This window comes from Anarhichas minor, unplaced genomic scaffold, assembly GCF_050575085.1.
Source record: "Anarhichas minor isolate MPS153535 unplaced genomic scaffold, ASM5057508v1 ptg000058l, whole genome shotgun sequence".
NCBI lineage: Eukaryota > Metazoa > Chordata > Actinopteri > Perciformes > Anarhichadidae > Anarhichas > Anarhichas minor.
Genome location: NW_027466504.1, coordinates 5,804,027 through 5,821,697, shown reverse-complemented (window position 1 = coordinate 5,821,697; position 17,671 = coordinate 5,804,027). Strand labels below are relative to the sequence as shown.

Here is a 17,671-nt window from a genome sequence, read left to right as displayed (position 1 = left end):
GATGCAGACTGGGCGATCTGTTTCTATAAGTGACGTTTAATTTAATCTCAAGGTGTATCAGCGTCGATCGAATTTCACCCAGTCTGTGTCGGACGGGCCTATTATTTACCGGCTGTATAAAACTTTAAGTAATGAGTTTGACTACACAATGTTTTAAGATGGAGCTGTAATCGTAGGCGTCTCTCTTTCCCCCCCTCAGAAACAGCCCTTTATGTAAGTATGCTACTTCGCTCATGAATCCAAATGCTGAAATTGTACACACTCATCTCAAAACACACCGAAATAACGCTTACTGTACATACATACAGTAGAATACACTTCTCGTCTACACACCACTCTCCGGGACACGTGCTGCACTCGAGCGAATGCTAGAAGTACAGATAATAAGTCCAGTAGAGCAGGTTGACCATGACGAACGAGAGAGGGAAGGTGACTCTGGAGTAGTTGTCTATATGGTGGGGGTTCTCTATGCGACAGCAATATAGTTTGCGGAGCACTTTGCGGACAGTGGCCAGGGCGGTGAGGCACCAGTGGGTGCGCTTCGGGGGCGACGCCTCGGGCTTAGGCTCGCTGCCCGAGGGGCTGGACGGGCTCACAATGAGTTCTAGGGAAGTGGCCGGCGGGGTCGCGGCCGCGACGGCGGCGGCGGCGTCCTTGCGTCTCTTGGCCCTGTTGTGATTGGTGATGGTGGTGATGATGCCGTTCATTTCGTCGTCCAGGTCGTGCATGTGGTGGCCGTACTGCAAGAGAAACGGGAGCCGACGAAAGGGTGAGTTTCGAACAGAAACAAGAACGCGACACATCCAAAGTTTGAGAGAGCTCGTGCCACTTGTTTTACTCACCCCAAAGAGCACCGCGATGACATGACGATGACAATGAGCACCATTTGTGAGGACAATGACCGTGACCACAACACTTAACAATAACACAGCACATCCAGGAAGGTCTCACCATGATCAAGTGCGTGTCGAGGTGAGTGAGGCTGCAGAAGTGGGCCACGGCGTACTCAATGAGCGCTCCGAAGATGAAGCTGAAGCAGATGCCCAGGTAAACGTCAATGGCCTTGATGAAGCAGTTGGCATTGGGCAGTGACGTCCGGGCTCCCATCATTAGAGTGGTCATGGTCAGTACTGTGGTCACTCCTGGCACACAAGTAAAATACACACAGAGAGACGCTGGTGAAATACGGATTCTTTGCCAAAGTTGGCAATGTGTTTTATGGGGTGTAAGGAGTAAGGTTTATTTTTCATGGTTATGGGTATTCAACGTTATGGGAGATTTGAAAACAAATTTTTTGGTGGTTTTCAAACCTGGGGACAACCACCCAACTAACTAGTCAGTGAATAAAATCTGCTGTGTGATTACTGTGTTTTTTTGGTAACAATAGAGGTCAATGGCATAGATGAAGATTTGGATAAACAGGCATTTTTTTCTGGGGAGAAATCTGTGCATAGATGAACGTTCCTGACCATTTTAACGGCCATCACCTCATGTTATCTTTAACAGGTAAACCAGCCATTTCAAAGAGATATGCATTTGATAAATCACTACTTATGCCTTTGTTATTGAAACCTACGATCCCTGTTAAAAACTTTATAAATGAGACCAAATAAATGCATTTAGTTGGAGTTAACAGGCCATCTCCTTCCTTTCATTAACAAACAGAATGTACGCTATCCATTTATATTAGATTCAATGTTGCTACATTGTGGCTACAATTATTTTAAAAATACGAACATTCAGGCTCCCTGATGTGGCTCAAATGTGTACTGCAGATATAATTAATAAATGAAAGACTATGGAAGAAATTCTGCAAACTTATCTAATGAAAATCTCCCTTGGACCCACCAGTGGGTCCCGACCTAGTCTTTGGGAAGTACTGCTACAGATTAATACGCCCTCATCTGGAGTATCTCATGTATCCAATGTCCTCACATATGAGACAAAAGTTCAGAAGAAACCTGCACTGACTTCGCTGAAATCAAGCCCTTCACATCCGGTGGTCCATGAAGCAGGATATATTGTAGTCTTCTTTGTTTCGAGAACTTTGTGCCCCCCTGAAGCCCCTGCAGTATAGCGGTGGATTTAATTCAATGCAACATCCATGTTCGGATGTTGCCACTAGATAACGACAGTGTCACAGAGGCTCTCTTCAACCGTCAGCCCTCGAAAACCAAGACCCAAAGCAACATCTGTGCTCACTAAAGGACAGTATTGAAGTCTCAGTGTCGTAGCGATCATACCGATGACTGATGAAGAAGAGAAATAAGGTACGAAATAAGTACCGAGCACACAGCTCCTACAGTGACGCACAGTATCTGCATACGGTTTGGTGTATTGTAAAAGTGGGTGACTTTTTACCCAGGAAGGCAAAAAGGATGCTTTGTTTCGTACCTATACAGATACGAGCTGGAACGGAGGACAGGGAAATCCAGAAGGAAACCCACGAGAGGACAACAAGCAGGCTGGAGGGGACGTAAGTCTCGAGGATGAAGTACAGAATGCTCCTCCTCAGCTCAAAGTGGAAGACCAGCTTCGGGTAATTGCCTTGGAGAAGAGGGACAGAAGTCTGTCAGCGTACGATACTTAATAACAGAAAACGACATTTTACGGCTGCCGTTAAAAAATGAGCGTAGCCCTGGGAGTAACTCGTTACCGGTCTCATAAACGGCCTCTGAGACGGACGTGTAGTGGTCCTCCACCGTGTACTGGGCCAGCTGCAGAGTGTCTAAACCACTGACGGACTCGTTTCCTCGGGTCCAGTAGAACATGACATCGTTGATGTTGTAACCCCCTGTAGGGGAGATGGAAATGACATTTTTATTACAGAAAAAGCTGCACTCATCAATATATATTTTAAATAAAAGAGGCTGAAATAAGTATAAATCAATATGCTTGTAGTAAAGAACCCACAGAGAATTATCACCCAATTCTTTAGTTCCCCTATAAAACAGTCTGCTTTCAACTCACTGGTTTTGGTTTTATGGCAACTTTACTGTTTCGTTTCAGACTTATCACTCTCATTAAGATTAGATTTGAATTTTGAACATTTAAGACAGTATAAGCCTATTATATAGAATATAAGAGAAGACAAGAATACCCATTAAATATAGGCTGTACAACAATCTCTCAAGAACAACATAATTAAGCGTTGAATGTCCGAAAAAGGAGTAGGAAGAAGTGAATACTTACTGTTTGATCAGTAAACGTATTAATCAAACATTATTCAAACTTTCACCAGACACACCTCGATCACGTCAATCAAACCAAACGAAAATGAGGTATTTAAAACAACGACCACCCATTAAATATCCATTCAGTGTGTTATTTTTCTTAAATATCTATTTCCACTTTCTTCCCTACAGTGGTTCCATAAATCAACTCTTTTGACTGTAATACAATTATATTCTACATCAGTCTTCCTAAGCTTGTTTCTTGCTGCAGCAGGCAGCTATTTTCAGGAGAAAAAAACCCCCTCTGATTAAGCCACTGCACACTCCCTACCAAGCACCAAACAGCAGTCAGACGCCGTTAGCGTCTAGCTGCTGGACACGGTGGAGCTTTTAGCGGCTAAAGAGACAGACACGTCCCGCAGGACTCGACCAGGCCTGCTAAGAAGGACGGTGAATATCCGACCGATCGCTAATGTTGTTCCGTCACAGCTGTTCTCTATAAAAACTTTATGAGTTGCTAATGCGTCAGCATTATACATTAGATGGAACAAATACATTTACTTCTTCCTGCAGCAGTTTCAGTGTTTGTGCAGGTGGAAAACATGACGAGCACGTTAGACATTAGCTTAGAAAGCTGCTATAATGTATAACTATTGTGGTGATGATGATGATGATGATGATGTAGAAACAGCTTTAACAGTTTTTGCTAAACCCCAAAGCAGCAATTGAGGGAACAGCTGTGAATGTTAACGGCTCCAGCTAGGCTGAAGTCTGGTCCTCTCATGGCTGAGTTGTTTGGGATTGCAACCCATAGCGGGTGGTAAATTCCCTCTGATGCTTCTCATCCGCACGAGAGAAGCATTTTGCATAAAACCAAAGGGGAATGCGGAAACTCCTGAAAATCAAGTTTAAGGGCAGAGATTTTGGGCTATTTTTGCTTCCATAACGTGTCATCTTTCAGACTTGTGGAGAGAAAAGTACACGATCCACATTTAGGTCTTATTGTTGCTACACTTTGTCAATGTGTGTCCCTGAGCGGTCTCTTTATATATCATTTACAGCCTGATATAAACAACACTTTATTACTAAAAACATGGGGTTTCTTTTTTTATGGCTGTGGAGTATTTTCTGATTCATGGGGTGATAAATATGAGATATCCAAAATCCCCTCTGTAAAAACTTTTGACTCTAATATGTCAACAAAATGAAACAAGAATTTTGAATCTGTCTTTATCCAATGTTCAGATTTCTGTTCTGGAAATGTATGCAAATTAGCACATATTTAATTAGATACTGCCTCGTTTGCATATTTAAAACATACTATTTAATAAAAACTTCTTAATGTAATGGTAATGTTTCATGGGGGTATCTATTGGTTGAATAGTTTAACCCCGTTCACCTTAGTGTCCCCTCTTAAGATGTCATGTTAGCCGTGAGAAGCTAAGAGCTAAAGATAGCTAAAGTCCCCACCGACCGCTAAAGCGCCGCGTGTTAGCCGTTAAAACAAGACGACACTTTAAAGACTCTAAAACACGACGTTAATCTTTCATGTATGGAGCCGTACAGTCACAGTGGAAACGGAACGGTCTCCGCTCTAACACAGCTTGACACACGGAGATCCAACAGGACTTTGCTAATGGAAATGCATTTGCGGAGCTTAACTCTCGCCATCGTGCCGTAACAGACTAATCATGCACATTGCACACTAGGCCCCTCGAGACCCCCGATAACCCAAATAAATCTCGGGAATGAGACGGCACTATGGTCAGAGATGCAGCAGCTAAAGTGTGGCAGCGCTACATATTGATGGTACAATGTTACTCTATAATAATTATCTATGATTTATATTTGTTGAGGACAGAATAAAGTAAAAAACGGTGTGATTCACAACCTCTGAGGTGTATTTTTCTCATTTATCTGCAGAGGGAGCAAGAGAATAAGAAATGTAAGCCGGAGCTGGAATAACACACCTCTCTTGTATGTCCTACAGGAAATCCTCATTAACGTTACAGATGTAAACCGTAGAATGGAGTCATGTATTACAGTTTTTCTCAATTGCTAAAACACTAAAACCCATTGGCTGAACAAAGTTCTCAGTTGCCTGAACTCATTTAGCTAATTGTGCAGTCTGTTGTCAATACCTTAAACTATTTCACATGGTAAAACACAATTTGCAGATCTCACTTAGACTTTTCAGCAAAACTCTAAACACATTCTCAGTCTCAAAACACATTCTGCACTCTAATGCACATGTCATCCATACTGGTAACACAAGTGGCAACAATCAAATACAAATAGAGAACACATGTCATTGATTAAACACAATCACTCAAAATTGATTTCACTTGTATCAAATGATGTGACACAACCAATATAAGCCAGTTTAGAGAGCAAACAGGTGGTTGAAGGTGGGAAGGAGAAAGTCTGAGAATGGATAGAAGAAACAATGTGAGAGGACGAGGACGAGGACAAGTGCGTATGCGAGGTGGGCGACGAGGAGGAGGGCAAGAAAGAGGAAGAGGAGGACGAATAGGAAGAGGAAGACAAAGAGTGGAAATATCTGATGAAATTCGAGCAACAGTCATAGACCATGTTATAGTCCACGGACTGACAATGAGGGAAGCAGGACTTAGAGTGCACCCCAATTTGAGCCGATTTTCTGTGTCCACCATAGTAAGGACATTCAGAGAAGAGAACAGGTACAGTATGCTACTGTATTTTTGTAATTGCAAATTTACTGTACTACACTATATGCAGCTGTTTCAATAGACATTTGTAAAGTTCATCACTGTATGTATTGTACTGCATGAATATTTTTTGTAACTGCACATCTACTTTTTGTAGAACTGCAAGGCTGCCACATGCAGGTGGAAGGAGAGCTATATTCACTCAGGAGCAAGAGACCGTTACATTACATTACAGTCATTTAGCAGATGCTTTTATCCAAAGCGAATTACAATTCAGAGTCTATTACATTAAGTTAAGTGTCTTGCTCAAGGACACATCGACATGCGACTAGCAGAGCCGGAGCCGGGGATTGAACCACCGCCCCTCTGATTGAAAGACGGCCCTGCTATCCACTTAGCCACAGTTGTCCCCTTATAGTGGGCATGGTCCTTCAAGATGATTTAATACGACTCAGAGAAATCCAGGAACGAGTGATACAAGACAACACACACTTCCAGGGAATCGACAGTGTGAGCATTTCCACAATTGACCGTGTCCTCCATCGTAACAGGATACGAATGAAACAAGTATACAGAGTACCTTTTGAGCGCAACTCACCAAGGGTGAAAGAACTGCGAGCTCAGTATGTGCAAGTAAGTGTACATTCAGACACATTTACTGTAATCCAGATTGTCTACAGTACTGCCACATACTATGTGAATGACATTACTCTTCAGTACATACAATGTATGTGAATCAGAAGTGCATACAGTAGGCCTAATTGAACTCTACAATATAGCACTGTCTCTGTACAACTTACTAAATTCTACATACATTATATTGTATTCCTACACAGACAATATTTGACTTGGAATCCTTGGACAGACCCCATGAGTTAATCTTTGTCGATGAAGCAGGCTTCAATCTAACAAAGAGGAGAAGGAGAGGCCGAAACGTGATTGGACAGCGGGCCATTGTTTAAGTCCCTGGTCAACGAGGTGGCAATGTCACAATCTGTGCTGCTATCAGAAACCATGGTGTTCTACATCACCATGTTACACTCGGGCCATATAACACCCAGCATCTTCTAAGATTTCTGGCCAATCTAAGAGATATTTTATTTGAGCAGCAGGGTCAAGAGCTAAATGAGAATCCTATTCCCACCAATGTGACAGTGCTGGACAATGTCAGTTTCCACCGAGCTGCTCGGGTAAGGGAATGGTTTAACATCAATGGTCAGTTTGTGACCTTGTACCTCCCTCCATACTCGCCTTTCCTGAATGCGATTGAGGAGTTTTTCTCCTCATGGAGATGGAAAGTGTATGATAGACAACCCTACACCAGAGTAAATCTGCTGCAAGCCATGGAATTAGCCTGTGGTGATATAGGTGAGGAATCATGTCAGGGCTGGATACGGCACACAAGAGGCTTCTTCCCCTGTTGCCTCAGGAGAGAAAATATTGCTTGTGATGTCGACGAAGTGCTCTGGCCTGACCCAGCCCAAAGACAAGAAGAAGCACATTGATGACATGTTGACTCCTTTGATTTTTGTCCCTTTTACTGTATTGTATACTGTAGTAGGCCTACAGTGCATTGTAGGCTGTATAATGTACAATAAACAAATTGTATGGCCTTGAACATCGTGCTTTCTATTTGTTACAGTAACAGTACTGACTGCTCAATAGATTTTGACTGGTTGCAGGTTCATATCAACAAAGAACAAGAATTACAGTATCACAGAGACAAAGGACACGTTTGTGAGATGCAGGGTACAGTACTGTAAAAATAGGGGTACAAGGAGGAGGAAGAACAAAAGAAATTGCAAAGAGCAAAGCACAGTAGTAATTTCTGATCAACTGTAATAGAACATGTTTTCGTTCATATGAAATTTGTTTTGAGATTAAAAATCTACTTCTCCCTGAGAACTATATGTTTTGAACAATGTGTTTTCTATTTATTGGTGTATTGTTTACTGACTGCTTGACAGTGTATATTATTTTGATCACTTTGTTTATGATTTGAGAGCAGTGTTTGATTTTGAGCACAGGTAAAACTGTTTTGAGGCGAAAATTTCATTTTGCAAGAGGATTCAGAGGTTTTGTAAATAGTGCTTGAAGATGAGGTTTTGTGTTTACAGTTTTGAGAAAATGGGTGACCGTTTCAAGAAATGTGTCTTAGCAATCGAGAAAAACTGTATTGACCGATGGTGAGCTATGGTGCTGGGAGCAAAGTCCCCTAATGAAGGGCAGTGGTGACGTAGCTGCTGAGAGGTCCTGTAGATTCACTGTTTTTCTCCCTCTCTCTCTCTCATTGTCCTTATTAGAATAACTCATTATTCTCCTGACCTAAAGCCCGGACATTAGTGTACAAATTAGAGACGCAAATGGCTCGTGGCTGGCGTGGAATGAGTTACACGACCTTTCCATTCGCCCCTTCAAAACAAGTAGCCATATCCACGATCAAAGAGGGGGAAAAAAGTTACATCACAAAGGACTGCGACTATCCTCTGACTTTTTTTGCTGCCGTCAGAACGCACTAAATATTTCACCGCAATCCCGATCTCAACGCGCCGCACCCCCCCCCCCCCCCCCCCCCCCCTCCCACGATGGCGCTCTCTTTTAAACCATCCTCCAATGCGGAGGATCCACTTTTGGCACGGCATTAAAAGAAAAAATAAATCCTTCAATATGCATCTTCATAAAGAGACAGCGCAAAGAAGGAAGTAGAGATTGAAAGAGAGAGAGAGACAGAGGGGAGAAAAAAAAACAGCAGAGATGGAGCAGCAGGATGAGAGAGAGAGAGAGAGAGAGATTGTAGGAGAGGGTGGGAAAGAGAGAGAGAGAGATTGTAGGAGAGGGTGGGAAAGAGAGAGAGAGAGAGAGAGAGAGAGAGAGAGAGAGAGAGAGAGAGAGATGCAGATATTTAGTCTGAAATTATTGAGCTGAGCAGAGGAAGGATCCATCATCCTCTCAGTTACCTAACTTTAACCTCCAGATGTCTTTTTGTCTGCTAAGTGGGACCGGAGTTGACTGGAGCTGCCGTTAAATGTTTTATTTGGCACCGAGGTCCTGGTGGGCTTCTGGCAGGGATCAGACTTAGCTTAGGCTGGCTGGCTGTCATTTAATAGCACAGAGCAAAAGCAAGCTGGGAAGCAAATACGGCAGATGAGGGATGGAGGCTAAGGAAGCAGAAAGGGGGGGGTGGGGGGGGGGGGGGGGGGGTGGGGAGAGATTTTCTTCCTTCCACCCCTTGCTAAGGCCCAAAAAAAAAAGAATCCATCCAGGTTGCTCAATCGTAATTGCAATTTGCTTTACTTATAAACATACTGCCACCGCATTTCCACTTCAAACCATTGACAGCATGTCAAAATAAGACAAATCACTGTCAATGTCACGAAAATAAATTGTTTTAAAAAGCATACTTGGATCATTAAAGGACTAATATCGACATTTTTGGAAACACGTATTTGGTCTGAAAGTTAGAATATTGATATCTGTGCATTAGAGGTGCCCAGGGAAATTTAGTTGTAAACAAACAAAAAAATACGTGTACACACGTTGGTTCCTCACCAAATCCAGGCTGTTCTCATCCAGCGTTAGTAGCTATACCTACGAAAAATAACGCGTATAATCCGCAATTTGCAGATATGAGGAAGTATAAAGGCCGCAAAAGGCCACACAGGGCGGTAAGGGAGGGCGATGAATGGGTCCAACAAACAGCGGTCTTTGACCCAGGAGACCGCTGTTTGTTACCCATAGGAAACGAGATGTCATGGTCTATTTATTTGACGCATAACTTGCGTACTTCAGTTACAGCACTTCCGTGGTTATTTTAATTCAAATGATCTTTTCCGAAACCAAACTAAGTAGTTTTGTTGCCTCAACTTAACGTATTATTTCAAGATCGTTTCCTAAACCTCACCAAGTAGATTTTGATACATAAACCTATGTTGTTTCCTGTGAATAAGGACGTTTATTTTGTAAAGACTGTGTGACACATGTAACATGCGTAAGTTGAAACACATGTTGCTGGCTCTTGAAATGAGCGGTATCTTTTCGTAAGACATCATACGAACCACTGTATGAGGATAGGTTGCCAAATCAAATCGCGCGTATTCTTCAGGAGCCCATTAGCTTAGCTTAGCATAAAGACTGGGAGCAGGGTAGCTTCCCTAGCTGTTCCTTTAAAGTGTAGACAATTTCCAATGCTCATGACGGTAATTTATGACAGACGAACCCACACAGGGACAATACTCCATCGTGACCGGAATTGCCCCTGCTATTTGATCCACTGTGTTGAAATAAGCACGCAGTCTCTCACACACACACACACACACACACACACACACACACACACACACACACACACACACACACACACACACACACACACCAGCAGTTTAGAAGATGAGAGAAAGTGATCCGTTTGATCCTTCGGTTTGATGAGATTCATTTGACATCGCGCCCACCCACCAAGTCACTGCCACAGCTTGAAGCTGCAACACTTGGGTTTCTCTTTATTAAGTGCGAAGTGTCCTTACAGCTCTCCAGTTGCAGCGTGCAGGTCTGCTTGTCCATGGGATACTTGGTCAGATCCATGTTGCAAGCCACGGTGGTGGTGATCCTAGAAAAAATTCAAAGTAGTATTACAAGGGAAGCCAATGCGGAAGTGCCTTATACTTGCCTATTCTCTAATGGCCTGCAGGGGGCGACTCCTCTGGTTGCAAAAAGTCTGGTTGTATAGAAGTCTATGAGAAAATTACTCTACTTCTCTCTTGATTTATTACCTCAGTAAACATACGATTAAACCTGTATTTGAGTCACATATTACATAGCTTTCCTTTATAATATTACCAAATTGCATATATTTATATTGTGAACACATCTGTGGGGGAAATAGAGCATCTTCTGTTAGCTTTGCTCTTGCAAGCATCAATATATTGAGTCATAGAAGTGTTTGATACATCTAATGATGGACAGTGTTATGAAGCTCTGGTGATCGATGTGACGCAGCCATGACTCATCATGTCTGGAGGCTTCCTATTGGCTGATGGAGTGATTAGGGAGGGTAGTTTGGGTTTAACTTCAATCCATGCTTCACACTTAGGAGTCTGCACTTTAGAATAACACTTTGTTAAAAGATTAAAATAATTTCTTTGAAATGTCATACATAATCACGATTCATAACCAGGCAAAGGGACACTGATTTTCTGTATTGAATAATTAATATTGTTTAAACTTCTCTACACCAATAAGCTGTAGCACATTGACTTATCAAAGGAAAAATAACCGGAGGGGGCCCCTTAAAAAATATCTGATTTCTGGCTTCATATTTTTCATCAGTGACACAAACTGGACCCTCGTCAACCATAAAAGTAGAATACGGTAATTTTGACTGCTCAACTGCTCCGATGGCCTCAGTGCTTTCTCATGTACCCCCCCCCCCAGCGCAGCGCTGAAACATTTACCACAGCTGTCCTGTCCTCAACACCTCGCATTTCTCACTCTTGGCTCTGTCCCTCTTCACAGCCCTAAATTCCCCCGAGGTGGCCATCCCTAACTTCACTAGGCTCGACTCTCTGACTGTGACGCCTCACCCTCCTCCACATTTCCTCTGTCAGGGTAAAAGCCCGGAATCTGTGCAGTTCTCTGTACGGAGGCAAAGGTCCGTGAAGACTAGGCCACACCCCCCCCCCCCCCCCCCCCCCCCACACACACACACACACACACCATAAATCAACACACGTCACACTGCATATAACAATGTCACGCACTTGTTAGAAATGAAAGCATGAATCAAAAGTCACAGACGAGCATGTTCGCACTCCAGAGAGCGATGCAGGGCCCCGTTGATGTTTACAGCGTAGGGAGACATGATTAACTGTGAGGCCAGACTGAGGCGAGACCTGAATACCCAACCCAATTTACTCTAACATGCCGCCCACGTACATTTCTACCCCCCCCCCCATGATAGTTACAGAGTTGCCATTAGAACTAGCTAGAATGTCTCCCATGTGCTCACTTCCTCTCTTTCTCATTGTGTAACGACGACATAACTCGTATGCAGTTCAGCACCGCTGAGCTCCAGGCGCAACAACAGACTGTTTGGGGTAGGGGGGGGGGCAAAGTCAAATCAGCACCATGGACAGCTCTCATACAATCCACAGACAGGCTGAGGTTAAAGCGCGCAACATAGAAGCGGTGGGATGTGTAAATCCCATCATCGCGGGCTTAAAAGAGCCAAACAAATCCACTTGCTGGATCATCTTTAACCCTTCTATCTATAACCTGCCTGCTTGGCACGACGTCTAATCAGAAAGTCAAGGCGAGAGGCTCGCCAAGAGCTCGTCAGATGCTAAGCACCTCGCACACAGAGCAATCAACGCTGGGGAAGGCGCGAAACGGGACTCGCCGTTGCTTCGATGGCTCATTGTATTGACAGATCACGCGCTCACCCGCATTCATACGATCCAATACCCAAGTAATATAATTGACACAACTCTCCGCCTTGCAATCGTATTATCTCCAAATTCAACCCGCACTTCCTCCCTCAGCCAATTTATCCTCCGTTTCCCTTGCCTCCTTTGCGTCATCTGTTGGAGCAAACAAACCAAAGCAACAAGCAATAAAGCACCGAGCTTTGTGCTCCCACCTCAGCGCGTAAAGGACGGTCCCGTTGGGGAAGATGCGTATCAGCCTGTTCTCCACGGTGATGTCGTGGAGGAAGGACTTCTTGGAGTCCACGATGAAGGTGTCGGGGACCCAGAGCAGCTCCACAAGCCGCCCGTCCAGGCTCAGGCTCTTGTTGCCCTCGAACACCAAGCGCTCGTCCGTCCAGCGCTGGCGGAGGAATATGGTGGCGGTGTAGTCCTGTGGGATGGGGGGGCTCAGAGGTCACAACAGAGCTAATGGACTACTTTAACAAGCGTGTCACAAATACGCTGACAAATAAGTGACCTTTTTGCAAACCAAGCTTTCTTTTGAGAACCTGTGCTTCATTAGTCAGCTTGTGCCTTTTTTTTCTTCTTTTTGCATTGTTTGGTATTAATGGCGTCAGGTCCCTAAGCTCCCTCTGTAGTAATCCACAGCATTGCTTCACATCAGCAAGTCTGTTCTGGTTTTGACATCATGTATAGTGATGGGCCCATGAGATTTTGCGAGTGAGGAAACATCTCAGCGGGCAAGCTACGACTGATTGGTCCGAGAGCGTATTTAGACAGAGCCTGGTTTAATCAGAAGACTAGTTGTCTCGCCACTCCTCCAATGGGATTGGACGGCTGATAAAAAAGTGAGTGATTAGCATATAAAAATATTGTCTTACCATGTTGATCTCTGAGATAGTGTCAATGCTGGCAATGTCCAGGCTCATACCCACCGTTACAGGACCATCTAGAAACAAAGAAAGAAACCACTAATAAACTGCTGATCGTGTCATCTACTGCATAATCCCCACCATTGAATATATGTCTGTGAGTGTCCATGCATACATACAGATGGCTACGACTGTACATGTGACTGGGTGAGTTATATGACATAGCAGGGTATATTGAGAATGCACAGGGATCTACAGTGTTGTATAATGACAGTTTCTTTAAGGACAGCACATTTAAAATGCTAAAGACCCCACATCGCTGGCACATCAGCAGCTGCAGTCTGTCGAGTGTGAACCCCCTTGAGGGAATTAGTTCTCGATGGCTCACCATCAAAGAGGGGTAACTTTGTCGCTCTCTTATGTTTCATCTTCCCATTTTCCTTCTCTCTTATCAATCTTCGTTTCTGTGAGAGGCTAATGAGTCTGTTGTCATACTGCAGATATTTGGGAAATGTGCTTTCTGCGATTTCTGATGAGATAAGATAAGACGATCTATATGACTCTCATGTCTGTTCTATAAATATGAAGCCACGGTTAGCATCCGCTTAGCTAAGTTTAGCTTAGCAAATAGTCTGAAAGCAGTGGAAAACAGCTAGCCTGGTTCTGTCCAAAGGCAAACAATCCACCTACCAGCACCGTTAAAGCTCACTTGTTAACATGTTGTATGTGTTTTATTGAATTATGTACAAAAGATGTTGATGGAGTGTAAAAACCAAACACTTCCGTCTGGATTGAGTTACCTTTGGACAGAGCCAAGCTAACAGTGTCAAAAAAAGTTGCGTTTCCACCATAGACTGTATATAAGAAGTGGACATAGTCACAGTGACGTCCCCCACTGGTTTGTGGACTGCCGTTTTGAAGCCTAAAGTTTGGCATTTTGGCCGTCGCCATCTTGGTTTTTTGCAATCAGATGTATTCCAAGAAAGTGGAGCTAACCAAATGCTGAATGAAACATTTTTAGGTGACAAAAATGTTACAGAAAATACATTGTCAAAGGGTTTAAGTTCTAAAATGACAGACAACTCCCAGACAGGACAATGCTGTGGTAGACACCTGTCCATCACAAGATAGCCACGCCCTTAAACATCCCCTGCTTTATGGTCTATTTGACTCTAAATGGACCATCATTTACTAAATGAACATCATGCTGCATTGAAGGAAACTAGAGATTGAGACCATAAACTCATGTTTACAATGTTTACTGAGGTAATAAATCAAGTGAGAAGTAGAGTCATTTTCTCATAGACTTCTATACAATCAGACTTTTTGCAACCAGAGGAGTCGCCCCCTGCTGGCCATTAGAGAATATGCAAGTATAAGGCACTTCCGCACTGGCTTCACTTTTCAGAACCACAGGTTGCTGCCTGGTTTCCACCGAGAAGTTCCAGGTCATTTTTGTCCCAGGGCTATTTTTTCAAGGAACTAAAACGTTGCTTTAGCCCACTGCGTTTCAATAGCGGTCTAAAGATCTACAAAGATGAGGCAAATTAGTCCGCTGGCAGATGAAAAAGCAACATAATCTTCTCATCTAACTCACAGCAAGAAAACGAATAAGCATATAACCCAAAACATCGAACTAATCATTTCAGGTTACTTCTTCAGCATGAGAATTAATTATTAAGGTTTGAGTAAGAGGGCAGAACTGTCTGCACGGAGCGAACCTGCTGGCTGTGCCTGCGGCTGTCTGGCCAGAGGATGACAGTGACGAGCAGTGAAACCTGCACCTTGCACCAAAATGTTGAAAATATTCTAACTTGTGTGTGGCTGGAAATGCCATGAAAACACAAAGCACCAGAGATGGGGTGTGTGTTGACAGCGCTACAGCTGTCCCATATCTCGTGAAGCATTTAGGGAATGTATAAAATCAATGTAAGTTCTCACAGCGTTATGCAAATACATGTGCGTGGGTGTGTGAATGTGTGTGTTCGCAGTGCTTCTGCCGCCAATGTGTGCCAAGCTCGCGTTCCAAGGCGGGAGGAGCGGCGATTATGCTGAATGGCATTCGCCTTGGTAAAGTCCGAGGTGCTATTACAGATCAAACAGCGAGTAAACAAACCATAATCACATTGTGGCGGATTCCTCGGAGCCCAGAACAATAACGGCGGCGAGGGATTTTGCGGTGGAATGACATAACATCGTTCCTCTGAGAGCAAACACTGAGATAGACTCTGCTTCTCTATTGGAAAGCAAATTAGACGGCCGCTAAAAAAATTGGAATCTAAATCATGACACGTATTAGCAGCCCTGATCGGCTCACAATGTTATATGTCCACATTTATACAGATATTAGTATTTTAAGTATATAAAGCACTCTTTTACAGGCTTCGTACCAGAGTTTGTTGTTCTCTTCTGCATGCGTTTCCTTATTACCATTTCATTACTTCCAAAGGATTTATGGGACAATATCAAAGATAAACTTCTTTTCATATAATTTTATACATATGCAGTAAATTGAAATGCATGCATGTCAGACTATATTACTCCAAAGGGACAGGCGAGCACAAAATTGCAATTTGAACCCCTCTCGCTCTCTGCCAAACACACATTTCCCGGGAGTGTTCTGTCGTGTCCGTGGCTGCATGTGTCTGCAGTTTCCTTACTGTCAAAGAAAGGCCTGAGGTACTTGTTGTATCCTTTCATCAGCCTATGAATGGTAGGAGGCAGAATCTCTCCCTCCTTCACTTCTGCGTTGAGCATCGAGTTCTCTAACAACCTGAGAACAAAGACAGACAGAGAGAGAGAGAGAGAGGGGGAAAGGGAAAGAGTGATAGGAGGTAAAGGAAAAAACACAGAGACGAAAATTATTTTTCATTCCTCATCCCGTCGTGCATTTACCAGGCGGATTCCTCTTCACGAGCGCCTCACTGTTCACAGAAATCTGCAGGGTGTCGATTGAGTTCCACAGCAAATATTAGAAACCATGCTGGCTGGGAGAAAAGGTGGGAGACTAAAATGGCAACTGAAAAGCAGCAGGAAGAGGAGAACAAAAACCCTGCTTTTAATTATTTGGTTACCTCAGATTGACCGGGTTCAGGATATTTTAAACCACCCTTCTCTCTGTTTTTTTATTTTTTGCCATTCACTTACGCCTTTAAAATTACCATTCACTTTCATGAGATATTTCTTTCTCCGTTGTTTCTCAATGCTATCCTTAAAGGCACATTGAAGTGTGGGAAGATGATTATATTGCTGGCAATTGCGGCGGGGAAAAGAACGCTCATTGCGCCTTCCCCAGTGGTGTGTGTGTGTGTTTGTGTATGAATCGGGCTTTAAATACGGAAACGCCTGCTCTGTGGAGGAAGCCCTGGGGCACGTGCCATGATGTAACATTCATCTCCGTATGCTGGCAGAGCTTCCGAGTCTCCTCTGTCACTTGTGCGCCGCCGTCGTCAAATGAGTGACAAGGAGAGCAAGAACACAGAGGCCAGATGCTTTTCTTATCAGACTCATCAGATGCCAACACATTCAGTCATTCATCGCCACGAGGGTGAAGAAAGTGCTACGTGTTTTAAAGCACCAGCGTGTTACTGAAAATGAATTTCAGCACGTTAATTGCTGTAAACAAGTTAATCGTTTTGACTCAAGATGATTAGTAGTTTAAATGTCGACCCAGTCTTGTTCTATAAACGCTTTTGCTTCTTGTCATAAGGTGGCAGAAAAGCAACGCCCTCTTTGTTTTGTGCTATAAAGCAACCTCCTTTTGCAATCCAGTAGCTTTCCTGCTATTTCTGACCCTGTAGAACGCCGTTGCTTCCTGGTGGTGATGACCCTGTTTGTATGTTAATTATAGAAACGTCTCAGGATGGATGCAATGATTTATTGATGAGAAAATGCTGCATGTAAGTTTTGCTTTCTGTAGGGAGACGCAGCCTTTGCACTTACCGCTAGCAGCTCTGTGAGGCTGTACCGAGGCGCAGCAGTGCTTTGACCTCAATGCTAATGTTAGCATGGAAACATGCTCACAGTGACAACACTAACATGCTGATGTTTAACAGGTTAGGCTTAGGTTAGTGTGTTAGCACGCTAACATTTGCGAAATAACACCAAACAAAAAGCACTGAAGAAAATGATGAGAGTTTCTACTTTTTGTTTTGGAGGGCTTAAGTCATACGCTATCGTATTGGACACAGTGATATTTTAGCCTCATTATGGCCTGAGGGGAACAGGAATGGCAATCCATTCAACGTTTTTTGAAGAATTTAAAACCAGAAACACTTGATGAAAAGTTAGGTTGCCACTCGTTGGGATTCATCCTCTGGGGACCTTGATTGATTCTGTGGAATTTCATCAAAATCCATTCAGTATTTGTCGAGACATTTCACACAAAACCAAGACTGTTAACCTCATGGGACATTTAGTCAGGGCAGCCTGGTGTTACTTCCAGGTCGTCAAATCCCGATGCTTAGTCATTGCCCCTCGGTGTCTTCATAGTGACGCACAAGGCCCCCCTTAAGCACCTT

The 17,671-nt window shown here is 43.5% G+C and overlaps 1 protein-coding gene across 1 annotated transcript; it reads right to left on the bottom strand.

The window, feature by feature from the left end:
• Positions 1–368: 368 nt before the first annotated feature.
• On the bottom strand, positions 369–15,938 carry LOC142932816 (gamma-aminobutyric acid receptor subunit pi; the record flags this gene model as incomplete). The annotated part of the gene is made up of 8 exons (XM_076076896.1): positions 369–740; positions 952–1,142; positions 2,395–2,547; positions 2,657–2,794; positions 10,381–10,463; positions 12,492–12,709; positions 13,161–13,228; positions 15,812–15,938. Coding segments are annotated over 8 exons (1,350 nt in total), but the record flags the coding sequence as incomplete, so codon positions are not given.
• Between the last annotated feature and the right edge of the window lie 1,733 nt (positions 15,939–17,671).